Source organism: Chiloscyllium punctatum, chromosome 9, assembly GCF_047496795.1.
Source record: "Chiloscyllium punctatum isolate Juve2018m chromosome 9, sChiPun1.3, whole genome shotgun sequence".
In the NCBI taxonomy this organism is placed as follows: domain Eukaryota; kingdom Metazoa; phylum Chordata; class Chondrichthyes; order Orectolobiformes; family Hemiscylliidae; genus Chiloscyllium; species Chiloscyllium punctatum.
Window position 1 is genome coordinate 19,163,989 of NC_092747.1, and position 19,192 is coordinate 19,183,180.

Sequence of the window (19,192 nt, forward strand, 5' to 3'; positions counted from 1 at the left end):
CACTAACATTACCCCTATCTTTTCAGTTTTACTTCATTTTTGTTTATCTATCCCCTCTCTCTTTTGTACTAATGTTTGGGATGGATCCCATCCACTTTTCTTCATTTGTTCTGTCAACCCTTGTCTGTCTGCCTTGCATTTCTCAATAATGGAACCTACAGTATCCCCCTTAAAGCTCTGATCTGCCATTTAGCAGATTATGTACCCCTGGATACCACCAACAGTAAAGTGTTCCTAACCAGTGGGGACCTCTCTACCCCTGACTAATAATACTGTCCCAGCACTGGCCGTACAGCTGTAGTAGCCTCCTAGCAAGGTGTGCTCTAAACCAGCAGAACTTCTCTGCCCTCCCGCTACTCCCAATCTGCCAGTTGGCTGGGAATGCCGGCTCAATAGGGTGTGCTGTCTACTGGGACACGTCTACACCACACACACCACCCCCCCCCCCCCCCCCGCCCCAACCCCAGCCACCTCTACTGACCCAACACCTCCCGATAAGATCAGAAACCTATCTCTAGCCCAGTGTGCTCTCTATTGGTGGGACTCTTTACCCTCCTGGCCACCGCCACTATTCAGCCTCTGTCATTCTTCTATGGACTGACAGGGTATCACAGTTACTCAGTGTCCACCCTCCCCACCTTGGTAACGTGCGCTCTACTGAGGTTTGGCTCTTGTTCGGAGTAATAAGCTCCTCTTCCTCACCACGCTGGAAATTACAAATAGAAACAGCACCCAACTTTTAACTTAACTCTAACTGGACTCTGGATTCTGTAGGGGCGAACAACGCAATGTTACCTGACTTTGTCAGTTGTGCTTCACAAATCCTGGTGCCCTTGGCACCTCAATTCCCATTTCAAATCCCAACCTTCATGTGGGGGGGTGGTGCTACTCCTCTTAACAAGCGGTTTAGGACAGGGTCATCGAGATTGTCACTATCTTGTCCTCTGGCTGTTTCAGCACAAGTAGCAAGTTCTTACAACAGTTAATACAGTTAACATTTATTCTCCGCAGACATGTAGCAAGTTATACATGACAATTAGGATACCTTTTAGACTGTGTCTTTGGCCCGGTCTGACTCTTCCTGTTTGCTGGTACAAATTGGTTGGTACCCCAGCTCCCAGATTGTGGCCTTCGACCAGGGCACCAGTAATAAGAACCCTACTCGCAGTGCCAATTGTTGAGGGGAAAATCACCAGCCTCAGAGTCAGAATTCATTGACAGAGTTTATTGCACAAGGAAATACTGGCGCTTTGGGGAGAGAACGACACCAACAGTACAGTGGTCAGCTGTGACTCTTCTCTCAACCTGGAGCACATGTTGAGATACTCTTATAATAGGTCAATGTTGAGGAATTGTCTCTGTAACATAGCTTGTTTGTTGTAAACATTGCAGAATCGTTGATGGTTTTGATGCAGTCATTGTCAGTTCCAGCACATCCTTTGTTAATTTCAGCACTGTCATTGTCAACTTCTATGTTTGCGTGGAAGTCCATTGCTGTAGTACTGGGTACTAATCGCTCTTCTTGAGGATGATTACTGCAGCCCTGGCTATTAGCACTTTGTATTGAGTCCGTATCAAACTGTTAGCATTTCTATCAAAGGTGTTAGCTGGACTCAAACACTACGGCAGGCAGTATACGCTACTCGTGTTTTCTCTCCCCTATCTGCCTTAAACTAATCAACTAGGATGTGAGTGCATTGTGCTGCCATTGTGGTGGCCCCTGGCAGTATCTGTGTTTGCTCTGCTGTCTCTCTCCATATTGTGGTCCAGCGGCCATGTTGTGTGTCAAATGGCCAACTTATGATTCAGCAGCCATCTTGTGTGTCCGTGTGCCTACTGTCACCCTGCCCTGTGCCATCTCCCAATTCAGAGCTAGGCTAAAGCTCTGTGTTAGATGGTATGGCAGGTTCCACCTTTTTCTAGGTAGTGGTACCAGTTTCAGAACGTCATGAGTTTATTCTGGACTCTAGTTGCATCTTGATTTTGTTTTTATCCCTACTAACAACTAGGAATCAGGTTTTCCCTTCTTCCCAAGCCAGGCTGACACCTATTGGTTTGTGTTTAAAATAGAGGTAAATTAAAGACTGGCAAAGAGGGTAAATACATTATTATAAACAGCAGGAATGAGTGAAGTGAGTAGAAACCAGTTGTTAATGGTCCCATATTAGCCTCAACTTTCAAATTTTTATTGGCAAATACTCTTGAGTTTTCATATTGAGATGTGTGAATAGAATTGATGATGTGGGGGAGGCCAGTAATTCAGGAAAAGCCCAGGGTTTTCTCTCTTCTTTGACGGCATCCATAGAAAAGGGTATTGAATGGCTTCACCTGTCAGAGTGCTTTCTGCAGCAGTACACAGTAAATTGATGCATTGGCAAGGTCACTTACTGCAGCCATTTGGCCTGTCAAGCCTGCTCACCTTATAAGAAGGTATGGCTGATCTGGCTGTAGTCTGATCTCCACCCCAATCTATAGCAAAAAGTATAATCCCAAAACACTCCTTGATAAATTGAAATGAAATGAACATTTATACAGTATCCAAAACACTACTTTCCTAAAATCAGCATTCATAATATTCTCACCAGAATCCCTCTACCTAACATCTTGGAAGACTGAAGTCACTAGCAACTTCACCTTTCAGAAACAAAAAAGCTATAGGTTGCACATTGTTGAGGATTTAGCACTGATCTCTGTGGCACAATATTAGCATCAAGCTGAAAAAAAATACATGTCTCCCTACTTTGCCTTCTGTTCACTTAACAGTCACCCATGCTAATGTTGCCCCGATGCAGAGAATCCAGTAGTGCAGGGTCTTTGTGGTGTACCCTACCCACATTCATCCTTTTGCACGACAAGTTCCAGGTGTCTGCTTGTTTCTACAGAGTGACAGCAGACCCATTTTTCAGTAATAAAAGAACTCAAGAGCCCCAGACAGTGCTGAAGCTCTGAAACTTACTTTTCACTTTCAAACAGCTGTCTCCACCAAGACAGTAACTCAATCATTCTTAGTTGCCAAAATCTTTTATACAAGATTTTCTGAAATACTACAATTTGTGAGGACACAGCATCAAATGCTAAAGTTTAACATGTTGACCAATATAAATGGCTTTCAAGTTACAACATGTAATAGTTATATTTCTATTGCATTCATTTTGAATAATATATTCGCACAGAAGCATAAAGGTATGAACATTGGAAAAAAATTCAAGATGCAATACACATTGGTGTACTGTGGGGCCTAGTCACTTGCCTGATGTAGATCTTGATATAAAGAATGTTGAACGGAGAAGGTAACCAGAGAGAAAACATACAAAGAGTTTGATGTAAGTGTGATTTGCGTGCATTGAACATAAAATAAATTAAAATGCAAATAGTACTTTTCCATTAGGTGAAAGAAGTTGATGTCGGTGACTCCAGTCATACAAACGAATCAGAAGATGTGAACTCTCAAGATGAAGACCAAGAATGAATAAATTCTTCACCTCTGCCTCAAATTTAATTTTGATCCCTTAGAAATAGAGCAGTTTGTGTTAATGTACTCCCACTGCTATGCTTGCTGACAAACAACCAATGAGCATCATTCACAAAATCTGTTAAGTCAACTAAATGTATCCTTTACCTTCTACATAATCTTAACCATTCTAACTTTAATGAAACATAAACCTTGCTCCTTTTATGATTTTGCTGTTACAGCTGAACAGGAACTTTAAAATATGCACTATTTTTTATAATAGCACAGAAAAGCAGCTGACATGACTGCTCTTTGCTTAGTTGAATAAAGTGTGTTGTTAGAACTATTTTATTACTGGCTTTCAATTAAAAAGTTAGACCTAATAAATTTGGATCCATAAGTAGAAACATTCTGGATTGTATTTCTTTCAGAATTATATGAAGGACAAATGGCCTTCCCTCTTATACGAATCTCAGCTGTTAATTAAAGAGTTAAAAACAAAACTTGCTTTTGGTCTCTCCCAAACAGTGTCTTCTTTGAAGCTCATGTCAGGAGCAGCCTTACATATCGTACCACAAGGGATTCTACCTTTAGTTATCCAAATGTGAAATGTAGAAGTTAACAAAATATGACCCAGCTGATGGTAATACTGGACAAGACATATCTCAAGATGGTCTGGCAGCACTGTGCAGAGAAGACAATGTTAACGTTCTGAGTTCAGTGACCTTTCTTCAGGACTCTGCTGAGTTACTCCAGCAATTTCTGTTCTTGTTTGTTTCAGATCTTTAGATCTTTGTTTTATCCCAGAATGATTACATCCACGTTTGACAGATCATATGCTTAATTTTTGCAGCTGGTTACTGTGATTAGTCACAAACATTTTACACGGGGCTGCAGATTATCTTCAGCAACAGAACAAATTCATTACACCAGGAAAATATTACAGAGGACTACTAAAAAGATCTTAATACAAACCTCAAAATAAATTTTTGAACCATTTCACAACCCTGCAGCTGTACAGGGCCCTGGTGACACCACACCTGGAGTACTGTGTACAGTTCTGGTCTCCAAATTTGAGGAAAGACATTCTGGCTATTGAGGGAGTGCAGCGTAGGTTCACGAGGTCAATTCCTGGAATGGCAGGATTGCCTTACACGGAAAGACTGAAGCGACTGGGCTTGTATACCCTTGAGTTTAGAAGACTGAGAGGGGATCTGATTGAAACGTATAGGCTTATGAAAGGACTGGACACTCTGGCAGGAGGGAACATATTTCCGTTGATGGGGGAGTGCCGAACCAGAGGACACAACTTAAAAATACGGGGTAGACCATTTAGGACAGAGATGAGGAGAAACTACTTCACACAGAGAGTGGTGGCTGTGTGGAATGCTCTGCCCCAGAGGGCAGTGGAGGCCCAGTCTCTGGATTCTTTTAAGAAAGAATTGGATAGAGCTCTTAAAGATAGTGGAGTCAAGGGGTATGGAGATAAGGCTGGAACAGGATACTAATTAGGAATGATCAGCCATGATCATATTGAATGGCGGTGCAGGCTCGAAGGGCAGAATGGCCTACTCCTGCATCTATTGTCTATTGTCTATTGTCTATTGTCTACTATCTGATACTGATACTGAATCCTGGAGAAAAAAACACTTCAATCTCAAGTTCTTAAAACTCTTTCCAGATTTGTTTTGCCCCTTGAACTGCTGTAGTCTTTTTATTTAAAAAAGCAATGCACTTTGAGTTTGTAGGCATTAACCTCTCAATTCTGATGACCTAAACTTTTTCAGTTCTAAAATCCTGAAAATTTCTATCCACACTCTCTCTGTGGAAGCTCCACAGACTCGGGATGACTGATTGCTTGACTCTTCTGATAGTGGATGTGGTTACCTATGGGCAATTAGGGATCAGCAACAAAGCTGGCCCAGCCAGTGACACCCACATCCCATGAACAAAAACAAAATAAAAACTGAACTCCTGGTTTTTCTGAGCGAAAGGCCTGAAATTTCAGTTCAGAAGCCCAAACTAAACTCAATGGCTTTCTGTTCCCTTAACTCTTATAATTCAAACAATAGAAACATTTTTATCTATTAACACAACTGGAGTTATCCCAAGCACTTGACTGCAGTTACATTCAATGTTCTGAATGACATCATAGCCTATTTAAAAACTTAAGAAAGGTGTGGTGCTGGAAAAGCATAACAGGACAGGCAGCATCAGAGGAGCACGAGTCGGCATTTCGGGCATAAACCCTACTGTCACAGAACTGACCACATCTACTTCTATGGTGGCATGGATAGAATGGTGGCACAACATGGGGAGCACTGCTGCCTCACAACACCAAAGACCTAGGTTCAAATCCAGCCTAGGTGATATCTGTATGGAGTTTGTGTGCTCCCCCTGTGTCTGTGTGGGTTTCCATTGGGTTCTCCAGTTTCCTCCAAGAGTTGAAAGATGTGCAAGTTAGCTGGGTTGGCCCATGCTAAATTGCTCCATGTTGTGCAGGTTAGAATTAGAATTAGGTTTAATTGTCTTGAGTAGTGAAAAGTTTACAATGTTTCCACATTTGGCACCATTTTAGGTACAAGATACCTAGGTACAAAACCTTAGATAAGAAGTAGAAAAATAAAGAAATGTTAAATGTTTGACATTAAGTTTAAAGTAGGAAATAAACAATGAGGTTATAAGTTCCAAATTAAAATCCTTCTTTAGCCATAGTCTTACAGACTGGTCTTTCTCCATGAGAGTTCAACATCTCAATCCCCATGCTGCCATCTTGCCACCAACCACCATCTTCTCTCTCTCACGCTGAGTTCAATCTCTTGATCCCTGCGCTTCCAAGTTGCTGACTGCCAGTATCCTGCTCTGGTACTACTTTGGGCCCTCAGCCGTTTCTGCGATGCTGCCGCCTGCTAGAGTTCTGCTTGGGCGTGCCAACCTGCTCATGGCCGATTGGTAAAGTTCCCACTCTGGGCCCCTAGCTGCCTCCATGACAGTTCCTCCCTCCAGAAAGCAAGTAGAGAGAAAAGAAAAATAAAAAGAAGAAAAAGAAAACGCAAAAAGAAAAAAAAGTGGTTGGAGTGGACGAGCTCCAGCTCAGGAGCCCTGTTCCACTGCCATCTAGGAGCTGTGGGCTGGTTAGGTAGATCAGCCATCGTAAACGTGGGGTCAGGAAGAGGAAGCTGTTGGGGGTTGATGCAGACTCAATGGGCTGAATGGCTTCTATCTGCATTATAGGGATTCTATGATATCTGAATCACAGAATATTAATATTTTCAATACATATCACACCACAGAAAAGAAACGGGAAAGGAAAAGACAGACAGGCAGTATAAAATGGGTAATTATTAATAAATGGCACTGAGTTTTAGCAGTATGCTTTCACCTGCTTTGCATGTCCCTGATCTCATTGGATTGCTTTTGATCATTTGATCATTTGATAATAAAACACACATCATTCACAAGATCTTCCAATCCACCTTGTGAGCACTGGAGAAAGCTCATACAGGGTCACATGCAACAGACACAATCCAGTTCAGATCTACTGTAATGTTAGGATGCACTACTGTATGACTAGATATTGAACAGAAGGAGCTAATTTATAAACAAAAGACACCAGATTTCATACAGCAGTGATTGTCCTGCCTAAATCTGTGAGAAAACCCTAAATTTGTAAAAGGGCAGTTAGAGGCATTGTGCTGATATGTCCCATCTTTTTGCAATTGGCAGGTGATTTTCAGTAATTCTTTTTAAACCTCTCTTGCACTTCCATCTCCTCCTTTGCTTAAAATCTATTTCTTTCACTAAGGTTCTAATCACTTTCACCTCAGGCCTCTGGTTTGGTTTAGTCTCACACTTCTATAAAATGCCAATATATTTATTACAGGTGCTATTTGAATTCAAAACAGTTTCAACATCGTAGCCTTTCCCTCAAAGCATGACAAGAAACGGGAAACATTCCTGCAAAAGTTAACTGATAACCAAATGACTGGATGAGACGTATGTTTTAAGTTATCTTTTTACATTCTTAAATTCTAGTCTGAATAGGATCGCTGGTGGTTATTTTACCTTGCAGAGTTTTGAAATTTCATTGATTCTCAATTTTCTGTGTTGAATAAGCAAAGTTTACTAGGGGTAGCAGCTCGGTTACAATAAAGGGTTTCACTATCCTGGTAGGGAGGTACTGACTGCAGTCATGAACTTTCTATATTAATAGCTAGAAGTGCACATTTGTGAGCATTGACTATGAATATCAGCAAACCTTTCAGTAACTGAGTCATCACAGTTGAATGAGAGGTCAAGCTCACTCTTATCCAAAACTGTAAAGTTTGCAGACACTTCGTCCTTGATCAGGCTGCCAAAAGATAGCCACTTTGATTTGTATTAGAGGGTGTTTAGTTCCTGTGGAAACACATGCCAGCAGGCTGTCAATGCCTTAGTAAAAGAGAGAAGAGGAAAAGAAATTTGCCCAGTTTTGTCATATTTCCCATCAAGCATTTCTTTTCGATGTGGGGCAACACTTTGTACTTTAATGAAAACAAACTGTACGAGAGCAGCAACTTTTGGCTCTCCTTTCCTGAGGAGAAAGATAAACTCTGGATAAAGAATATCATTATAAAGTTTGCGTTCTGCCAGGGAGACTCTCAGCTCCTGACCTCATCACAGTCTTGGTTCCAACTAAATTCCAGAGGTGAGGGGAGTGCATCAAGCAAGGTTGCAATTGAGTAGACGTTGCATGAAAGAGCACCAACAAATTAAAGTCAGTGGGCATCTCACCACTAAATGGAGTCATACCTGGCTCAAAGGAAGATGGAAATTGTTTGTATGACGTCAGTCCTCCCTGCTTCAAGACATCTCTGCGGGATCTCTTCAGAGTTTTTAAAAAATATTTACTTATTTTTCATAATCAAACTGTTCAGAAAGGTTATCCACACCTCTAGAGCAAGGCGGACTTGAACCCAGGCCTCCCGATCCAGAGATAGGGACATTATCACTGTGTCACAAGAGGCCTCTTACATTTTCCAAATCAACTGGTTCAGACCAACGTTATACTCCTCTGGAGCAAGAGAGATATAAACCCGGTCTTCGTGACTAGAAGTAGGAATACTACCACTCCACCACCAGCAGTGCTAACAATCTTCAGCAGTTTCAATGACCTCCTCTCATTGTAAGGTCAGAATGGGATGTTTGCCGATAACGACACATTGGATAGCACCAATCTCAACACCTCAGTTGGTGAAGCAGACCACGTTCACTGCAACAAGAACTGTCAGTAATGTTCACAGAATTTCTGGAGAACAGTCATCTTAAACAAAAAAAGATTTTAACTTTTGGCCCTTGACATTCAAAGGAATTAGTATTGCTGAATCCCTCACTATCAACATCAAGAGCTTACCATTGACCAAAAGCTGAACTGGACTAGACATATAAATATCGTGGCTACCAGAGCAGGTGAGAGACAGAAAAGTGCACAAATGATTCATATCCTTCCTCCTGACCAGCATTAATTGCTCGTCTCTTGTTGCCCTTGAGAATGTAGTGCCGAGATGTTTTCTGGAACTGCTGCAGTCCCTGTACTGTACGTTGACCGACAATGCCTTTAGGCAAGGAATTTCCAAGACTTTAACCTGGAAGTGAAGGAATGGCAACACATTTCCAAGTCAGAATAATGAATGACTTGGAGGGGAACTTGCGAGTCATAGTCTTTCCATTATCTGCTGCTCTTTTCCTTATTGCTGGAAGTGGTCATAGGTTTCACCAAAAGGAGCTTTGGTCAATTTCTGCAGTGCATCTTTCATTTAGTACACACTGCTGCTACTCAGTATGGGTGGAGGGGGGAAGTGGATCGGATTGAGGTGCACAAAATTCTGAGGAGCATAGATAGGGGTCAATAAGCAGGGGCACCATTTTAAGGTCTGGAGCAGGGGTTTGAGGAAAATAAGTACTCAGCCTGACAGTGGTGCATCTCAAACTCACTGCCTGAAATGGTGCAAGATACCTTCAGACCTGTTTAAATGAACATTTGAAGTGCCATAGTATGTAAAGTTACAGGCCAAATGCTAGAAAACAGATTATGACCTGCATGTTCCCCTCCAAGTCATTCACTATTCTGACTTGGAAATGTGTTGCCATTCATTCACTCTCATTGGTATTAAAACAGATAACTCCTTGAAGGGCTGAAGGACCTGTATTCTATGCCCTGACCAAACAAGGAGTTAGTACATCATGTGACATCTGTATAAGACATTGGTAAGGCTACATTTGGAATACTGTGAATAATTCATCACCTTGCTATAGTAAGAAGGGTATTAAATTGGAAAGGTTGCAAAAAAATTTACAAGGATGTTACTGAGAATGGAGGGTTTGAGTTATAAAGGGAGGTTGGATAGGCTGGGAATTTTTTCCCTTGTGCAAAGGAAGCTGGGGATAACCTCATAAAAGTTTATAAAATCATGAGGCACAGTTGAGGTGAAAAATCACAACACCAGGTTATGATCCAACAGATTTATTTAAAAACATTAGCTTTCAGAGCATTGCTCCTTCCATCTGATGGAGCAACACTCTGAAAGCTAGTGTTTTCAAATACACCTGTTGGACTATAACCTGGTGTTGAGTTTTTTTACTTTGTCCAACCCAGTCTAACACCAGTACCGCCACATCATAGATAAGGTGAATAGCTCAACTATTTTGTCCAGGCTAGGGGTGTCCAAAACTAGAGGGTACAGGTTGAAGGTGAGAGGGGAAAGATTTAAAATGGACCTGAAGGACAACTTTTTCACACAGACAGTGGTATTTGTATAGAATGAGCTGCCAGAGGAAGTGGTAGAGACTGGTACAATTACAGCATTTAAAATACAACTCTGAGTATATGAATAGGAAAGGTTTGGACATACATGGGCCAAGTGCTGACAAATGGGATTAGATTAGGTTAGGATATCTGGTCAGTACCACAGAGTTGGGCCATATAAAAGGGTCTATTTCCATGCTGTATGACTCCAAGAGCCTCTTTTCCTTGCTGTAAAAATATCCACACTGAGGTCGTGTGCCTCAGAGTGCTCAGAGACCCCAACATGATGCCCATCTTAGGTGGCACAGCAGTTAGCACTGCTGCCTCCCAGTGCCAGGGGGCCAGCTTCAATTCCAACCTCGGGTGACTGTCTGTGTGGAGTTGGCACATTCTCCCTGTGTCAGCGTGGGTTTTCTGCGGGTGCTCCGATATCCCCCTCCCCCAAATCACAAAGAGGTGCAGGTCAGGTGAATTGGCCCATGATAAATTGCCCATAGTGTTAGGCGCATTAGTCAGAGGGAAAAGGATCTGGGTGGGTTACTCTTCAGAGGGTCGGTGTGGACTGTTTGGCCAAAGGGCCTGTCTTCATACTGTAGGGATTCTAATCTTAAGAGATAAAAGAACTAAACGAGCAAGCACAGTTCATACCCTTTCGGAAATTCTTCATCCTCCTCACCTTCGGGCAAACACCAGTCACATGACTGGCCGAACGCCCCCTCACTCTGATTGGCTGACGGGGGTTAATGGGCATGTCCCACCGTCCGATTGGCTGCCAGCTCCGTCACTCGGTGACGTCACCGCGCCGTTGCTAATGGCCGCCGCTTCCAGGTTTGGTTGATCTCCACTTCCGGCGGTCAGAGTTGCTGTGAGAGGGTGCACGGACTGGGGAGGAGACGGATTACGGACAGAAGGGGGTGGGGGGAAGGGAAAGAGGCAGAAAACGGGCTCTAACGTTATGGAGGAGCGGGCTGTCCCTTGTTAAATCAGCAGCGGAGGCAGGCCCGAGCCTTGTGCAGCAGTGATTCGCTCCCCTCGGCAGATCCATCGAGGATAATGCGGGTGTTTTCCTCCCTTTTCTCCTGCCGCTGAACATCCTGCACCGATCTGAGCTGGGAAGATGCCTGTCCAGTGTTTCTGCCTAACAGCACAGGCTCGATTCGACTCAAAGTGGCTCAAGACGGATTTGCAGGTAGTAAAATTAAACAGCTAACTGTTACCAGGCGGTGTGGTAGGTGGAATCCCTAAATCTAGGTTAATGCCCGGTGAAGATATCCAAAAACCTCTCAATGAAGGATGTAAAATAAGGATGGGAGCGCCAGTGGGATAATGTGTGTGTGTGTGTGTGTGTTTGGGTGGGTGGGTGAGGGATGCAGATTTTTGCAGTGTGATTATAATTTTAGTCTCCTGCAGGCAGGCAGCCCTGGACCTGGACGGCTATTTTTCTCTTAACCGCCCAATTTCCCTCCTCTCATTTTCCCACTGCTCTGTTGGCTTCAATGATGGAGATGTTAAATAGAGAGGGTACAAATAAGAATTTTAAACATATGGTTATATTCGTTTCACATTTAATACTTAATTAGTTATATATGTAATATGAGTCCTAATGAAAGCCTCTTGTATTGTCTTGAGCTCAGTTTGCCCCTGGTTTGGAGCATGTATCAATATTTACTGTAGGTAGTTATCCAGTACTGAAACATTATACTTTCTTTAAAGGATTAGTATGTACTTTCACTTTAGCATAGGGTGTTGAAAGAGTTCTCAATATTAGCTAAATATCAGGAACTGCTATTAGGTTAATCTCCTTTGGACCACAAATAGGTCTGAAAATGGAAGCAGCAAGGTGACAAATATTTTTTAGACACACCTTTCATGGAAGTGAGATTAACAGGTTAACCTCTTTTTATAACACTCTCTTCCAGGAAGCTGTTTTGTGTTGAATTATTTGCATGCATTGGTAGCATTCAAAATTTTTTTAAATTCATTGAAAGCATGTCGCCTTTTCTGAATGGACCAGTATTTATTTTCCCCAATAGTTGCCTTTGACCAGGTTGCGTCCTTGTACCATCAGTTCATTTGATTATATATTGCAAATGTACTTACTGTGCTGTGAGGAGGGAAAGGGATTTTTACCAAATGACACTGAAGCATTGGAGATGTATTTCCAAGTCAGGATGGTGAGTCACTTGGAGGTGTAGGTATTCCAATCTGTCTGCTGCTCTTGTCCTAGATGGTAGTGATCGTGTGTTTGGAAGTTGCTATTGAAGGAGTCTTGGTGAATTTCTTGTAGATGATACACCTTGCTTCTATTGAATGGTGCTGAAGGCAGTGAATAGTTATGGATGTGATGCTAATCAAATGGGTTGCTTTGTCCTGGATGTTGTCAAGCTTTTTGATTGTTGTTCGAGCTGTGCTCATCCAGGCAAGCGGGGAGTAATCCATCACATTTCTGGCTTGTGCATTGTAGATTGTGGGTATCCTTTGGGGAAATCAGGAGGTGAGTTATTTGCTAGAGTTTTCAGCCTCTGATCTGCTTTTGTAACCACAGTAATTATATGCCTAGTCTATGATTTGGAGATGCCAGTGTTGGTGTACAAAGTTAAAAAGGAGCAGCACTCTGAAAGCTATTGCTTCCAATTAAACCTGTTGGACTATAACCTGGTGTTGTGAGTTTTAACTCTATGCCTAGTCCAGTTCAGCTACCCCTAATGTTATCCCCACCTCTGGGCATGGTATTTGCCATGTGAAGTAAGAAGGATCTTGTAGTCAGTGTGTCTGAGGCAAGTAATTAATGGAGGGAATATTTGTGACGTGAATAAGAATGAGAAATTCCATGCATAACATAGTAAAAATGTAGCATGCTTTGCAAATTACTTTGCTATGAAATCTTCATGTATATATCTATACTTGCTTGTTCCCAGATTTCATTTGAGGTGATGGTGTAGTGCATCAGGCAAATGCTCTGGAGACATACCGTTCAAATATCACCATGACAGCTGCTGGGGAAATAAATTCTGTTAAGAAGAGCTCAGTGATGTCTCAACAATGGTTACTACCAACCATTGCTGTAAAAACCCATCTGATTCATGAGGGAAACTGTGGTTGGAGAAGAAGAGGGAAATTGGGCCAACCAATGAAATCAAATCCTGTGAAAGAATAAATAATATTGAATTTCAAGGACAATTGCATGGAAAAGGGGAAACGCCAAGAGCAGAAATGCATATTGCAGAGAGGAAATTTATATGTCAAACGTGAGCTTAATTTCTGTGCATGCTTTCCTTCTCAAAAATCTTGTTGATTTTATTTTATTTTCTGGCATTTATTCAGATATTAAGTAGGGGAGAGAGAGTAAATCATCTGTGCAAAGCAAAATGATAGGCATTAGTATTAGAATTTGAAACATGGAAGCAAGTTGTCTTAGCCCGCTTGGGCTATGTTGCCTATCCTAATTCCGTATGTCCATCCTGTTGGTATATCTCATCTGTTCATGTTCTTAAATGTTGGCAGGTACTGTGTTCCAGTCACTCACTCGCTCTGGTAATGCAGTCCACAGTTCTCTAGCATACTATGTAAAACAAATAATACATTTCTGCTGCTTGCCTGTATTCTGTTGTATTTCATTTGAGATCAGCACTTTTTCTCATCCCAGCAATCAGTTTATACGTGGAGGAAGAGCTGAAAATCCAAACACGTTGTAATTTTGGAATTTTCCACACAGTTTTTTATTCGTCAATAATCACTGAATGTGTCAGCTTTTTAATACAGCGAATGTCCTGAGAAAGATGGTTTAGATGCTCAGCAAAAATGAGAGAAACATTTGAGAGAAGCAACTTAAAGGTTTTGGAAAAAAAAATGCTCTGAAAATGGGGTTCAAGATGAGCAACTTGCAGTACAGGGCACAGGGCCATGATGACCACAGAAGATAAGGTGAGGTGGTGTGCTGAAGTAAAGCCTAGAAGATGGGAAATAGAATGGAAAACATTTGCATATGTAGGATTGAAGGAGGTCTGTAGATGGTTTGAATTTGGAATCGAGGGGAATAGTATTGGTTGACTAATGGAAGTTGATGGAACAACAATGATAGACATTGCAACTCTAGGATAGCAATGGATGTGGAGTTTGGTGATGAATTGAAGTAGACTGGACAGTCTTTGGAGAACATTAGCATGGAACATTTGGAGTGTAGTAGAGTATTTTGATGGTGAATCACAAGACTGCACGTTTCCATGTCAGTATTGACTGGATGTTTAGTTGAATATGTTTGGTTTATTCTAAATGAGCAACGTTGGCAAGAATGGAGTGTGCGTGGATATTCATTGATGCATTAGAGTTTCAGAAAAATGATTTGGACTGATTCTGATTACCAGTGGTTTGTATGGGGATCGCGTGAGTGACAGGCATTGAAGTATTCAATCAGCCTCCAATGGTGCATTAGACCTGATGGGCTGAATGGTCTGCTATTCCTGTGATTCTATGAGCATTATTTGTAGGTACAGATATTGAGCAATGATTCTGTGGAATTGTCATGTTTTGTTAATTGGTTATCGTTTTACAAACCTGTTATAAGCAAACTGAATGTCTTAAGCAGGTACTAATCATATTTTAAAACATGAGCTTGATTATTATTTTGTTAATGTTTGTTTTTGGCACAGTTATTGTTGAAAAGAACAATAAAAAAGAAATTTAAGCAAATGATTTTTGTTTCCAAATGATCTTTTTCTGTTTACGACTTAATTATGGTGAAATGAATTTCGTCAGATCCCATTAGACCTCCAGAACTTGTGTTACGTTCCCTGAAGAGTTTCAGTAGAATTTCTCTTTCATACTGTAACTGATTTTGTTGCTGCACTCTGATGCAAAGAAAGTCTTGAAAAGTGAAACTTGCTGGTCCTTTGCAAGATCTGTAAAAGGACATTTGATTATATTTTGACATGGTTATAATGAGCTGGAATGGATTTAGCTGGATTGGTGTAACGTTTTTGATCTGCAAAGTAGATAAGAAATACCTAAGAATGTCTATCTTACCAACCTCAATGGAATAATTTTAGCAAAAGGATGTCTCTTTTAAACTAGCTTGATGTAGAAAACAAAAAAAAACTTGATAGTATTCAGTTTAGGAATAATGATCTGTGGAAAGTGAACGCATTTTCATAAAACCTAAAAAGCTCTCTTTCTTGATTGTCTGAACGTCTGTCAGACTGACTTACTGTATTACGCTGGTATTGTCCATTCTAAGCAAAACATTGCCATCACCTGAATTGAATGATGCACCCCAGTTTAGATTTGACTGTGGGAAGATTCTTACTCAGTTGCTTTTGGCTAAAATCTCTTCGTCTTTCTATGCTCCAAATGAAAAATTGAATTTGTGCACTCTTTGCTTGTTGTCACACTTTTGGCCACTGCTACTGAGATGAAACTCCTGAATGGGAAGGAGAAGAAACTGGACCCTCAATGCAATGTGACTGATGTTATGTTGATCTATTATCAATCATGTTTAAAGTTGCTAGCAATAATCTAAATAGTTTGTGACTGTTAAATTGACAAGGAAATCCTGAAGATCTTTCAGTTGCTGAAAGAGGAATCTTTACTTGTGAATTATTTCTTTAGCCCTACTATACCTTTTGGCAGTTAAACCTTTGCGCAAGTCAAAAATATTTTAAGGTGGTCATGGGAATGCTAAGAAAATCATGTGGAACTTCAAATGCTAATGTATAGACTGACTATTTTAAACCTCACAGTATTATGAAAGAACACGCTTTGAACTATTGAGCTATTTGTGGTCTTTGTGCAACTACAGCTTAAATGTGCACTACATGTTTGATCTCCATAATCACCTGGTGAACCATTGAGATTAGATTAGATTAGATTAGATTTACAGTGTGGAAACAGGCCCTTCGGCCCAACAAGTCCACACCGACCCGCCGAAGCGCAGCACTTGAGGCATAAAGTTTAATTGTTTTCTAGTGTGCCTGCCTCTTTCATTTTGCTTTATCAGCTACTTAAGAAAGGAAGCTGAACTGCAGAGAGGGTGGGCAAATACTTAACAGCCAATTTCTGTGTATATCTGAGAGAAAAGACAACTGAGCTTATGAGAAGGACTGAAGAAATTGTGTAACTACTCAGTCCATGCCAAAGATTGTTGTGACAGTTGATGTGAGCCTGGCCTGTTGTCTTGTGTCAGTAAGTTGTTTTTGATCAGGACCTTAGATCTGGCTCCATTCCAGAACAGTTGTCAAATGGTACTAAAATTTTAAATTGCTGTTTAAGTTAATATTAGATTTATAGATTTATTTCAACTGCAGAATCTACCCAGGATGTGTAGCTGGAAGTTAACCCCATAAGTGTTGACTCAGTTTTTTGTGTATAGTCCTTAACCACAGCATATCCACAAATATGACAACATATGCAGATAGGTTTAGTAACTGGTAGAAAAGGCCTAAATGCTTGTTTTGTGGCCCAGTCTGAATTGGTACGGTTATGGATGTGCTGTTTATCCAGTATGATTTTCAACATTATAAGAATCCATGGACTAGTAAACTGATTTTTCTTTTTTAAAAATAAAATTAGCAAATGGTATGAAAACCAGTGTCCTGTGTTTTAAACAACATATGAGGCTCAGTTTTGTTTCATAGAACATAGAACATAGAACATAGAAGAATACAGCATAGTACAGGCCCTTCGGCCCTCGATGTTGCGCCGATCAAAGCCCACCTAACCTACACTAACCCACTATCCTCCATATACCTATCCAATGCCCGCTTAAATACCCATAAAGAGGGAGAGTCCACTACTGCTACTGGCAGGGCATTCCATGAACTTACGACTCGCTGAGTGAAGAACCTACCCCTAACATCAGTCCTATATCTACCCCCCCTTAATTTAAAGCTATGCCCCCTTGTAATAGCTGACTCCATACGTGGAAAAAGGTTCTCACTGTCAACCCTATCTAACCCCCTAATCATCTTGTACACCTCTATCAAATCACCCCTAAACCTTCTTTTCTCCAATGAAAACAACCCCAAGTGCCTCAGCCTTTCCTCATAGGATCTTCCTACCATACCAGGCAACATCCTGGTAAACTTCCTCTGCACCCGTTCCAGTGCCTCCACATCTTTCCTATAGTATGGCGACCAAAACTGCACACAATATTCCAGATGCGGCCGCACCAGAGTCTTATACAACTGCAGCATGACCTCAGGACTCCGGAACTCAATTTCTCTACCAATAAAAGCCAGTGCGCCATATGCCTTCTTCACTGCACTATTTACCTGGGTGGCAACTTTCAGAGATCTGTGTACATGGACACCAAGATCCCTCTGCTCTTCCACACTACCAAGTATCCGACCATTAGCCCAGTAATCCATCGCTGCCAGCCATGTTGCTTCTGAATCAAAGTTCATAGCACAGTCTAGAGACCCAAGTGCAGTACTGAATGTGTTCTATTGTTAGCAGCTAAGACTGAGCTCCCTATTTGACATTTTAGTTGTTAAACAATATCTGACAAAACAATTTGGATGGGAGCTGACAAACATTTATCCTTGATCCAGCGGCAGGGGAAAAAAAAATTAGTTGATTGTATTTGGAAAGTTTTGATGCGTGCAAATGGATTGCCCTATTATGTGCCACGTATATTCTACTGCGGCCCAGTTGCATGTCATTGCGACCTCATTTGGCTTTTCACTTTCTCTAATTTGCCACACTCTTTGATATTGACATCTATTGGATGAGCAGAAATTTCATCGCTGACTCCATCCCTTTCCCTATCAGCTACACGAAGCTGAACCAGATCGTTTTCAACCTTGGTTGCTTCTTTCAACCTTCAATGAGCTTCTGACCCTGCAGCCACTGTATCACCCAAACGACCTCGAGTATCAAGAGCCTTAATTTTCACCTATTCGTACATTCACTGTACCCCCTCTCTTGATATTGGACTCATAAAGCACAATTGTTACAGCTATATAAAAGCCCTTATTAATGTGGCAGACAAATCTGGGTCCAGCTAGTCCAAAAAGGGCTGCCGTGTCTTCGAGAAATTCTCAGTTTTGAGGTGTACCGTACTTGTAAGAAAATCCAAAGGGATATGCTCCATAAGAATCCTACGCCAACCCGACAAGCCCGGGAGGCTTTCAAATACCCGACCTAACAAGATATTCTTCCTTGTGCAGAAGTGAGGATGTTGAAAAGTTCTTTATGCGCATCTACAGGGAATACACTGGGCAGGCCAAGACGAAGAGAGATCGGGTCCTTCTCCACCTTTACACCCAAAATCCCCTCCATTGCACCTGCCACAGCGCTGTTTGAAGCCTGCCACGGGGCAAGAGGCAATGGGTAAGAGTGCCTGTACCAACTTTGCACTTGGGGCATGTTGAAGTTTAAATTTTGACAAAAGCTCCAGAGCCAAGTGGACCTTGTGGAGAATCTTCAACTGTAAAGCATGGGTCCTATTGCAAACTTCTATCTTGTGTTTTCCCAAATAACTTCCCATGCCTCTGAGGAGACCTCGAAGCTTACACTCTCTCCCACTCCCTGCAAAGCCGATCAAATTCATCTGAGGGGCAGTTCCTCAATTGATGATATAAAATACTGACAGAAAGTGTACTCTTAGCATCGAGCACCCTCCTCTCTCAGATTTGTAGGGGGTCAGTCAAAAGTGTAGTTTTTTTTTTGAATAAAATCTGTAAATTGAAAGAAATGAAAGAGGTATGAGCTAGAAATATGAGCTAAATAGCTAATTGATCAAAAGACATCATTGTGCCTCCCTCCAATAAATCACCCATGCAAGACACACCTCTAGCTGCCTGATGTTTGAATCCTGAATCCACCAGCCCCGGCTGAAAACCCAGCATACCCACTTTAGGTGTAAGAAAATACGTTTTTGCCAATATTGACTCCCCTCTGCCGAATTGCCCTCCGTGCTTTAACAGTATTGATAACTATTGGGTTATGGCAATATTCCTTCA

General features: G+C 41.5%; 2 protein-coding genes across 12 annotated transcripts in view; both read left to right on the forward strand.

The window, feature by feature from the left end:
* The window catches only part of LOC140481184 (uncharacterized), a 44,286-nt gene extending 40,352 nt beyond the window's left edge, over positions 1–3,934 (forward strand). The window contains exon 9 of one of the 2 annotated variants that reach the window (XM_072576975.1): positions 3,375–3,934. In XM_072576975.1, the coding sequence (XP_072433076.1) occupies positions 3,375–3,392 (18 nt within the window). In that variant the 3' untranslated portion in view covers positions 3,393–3,934. The remainder of the gene's footprint in view (positions 1–3,374) is intronic. The other variant, XM_072576974.1, reaches the window with a different exon arrangement.
* Positions 3,935–11,099: 7,165 nt separating this feature from the next.
* The window catches only part of herc2 (HECT and RLD domain containing E3 ubiquitin protein ligase 2), a 231,639-nt gene continuing 223,546 nt past the window's right edge, over positions 11,100–19,192 (forward strand). For 6 of the 10 annotated variants that reach the window (XM_072576976.1, XM_072576978.1, XM_072576981.1 and 3 more), the window contains exon 1: positions 11,101–11,424. In XM_072576976.1, the coding sequence (XP_072433077.1) occupies positions 11,353–11,424 (72 nt within the window). In that variant the 5' untranslated portion in view covers positions 11,101–11,352. Of the gene's footprint in view, positions 11,425–19,192 lie in introns of all 10 variants that reach the window. The other 4 variants (XM_072576977.1, XM_072576980.1, XM_072576979.1 and 1 more) reach the window with 1 other exon arrangement.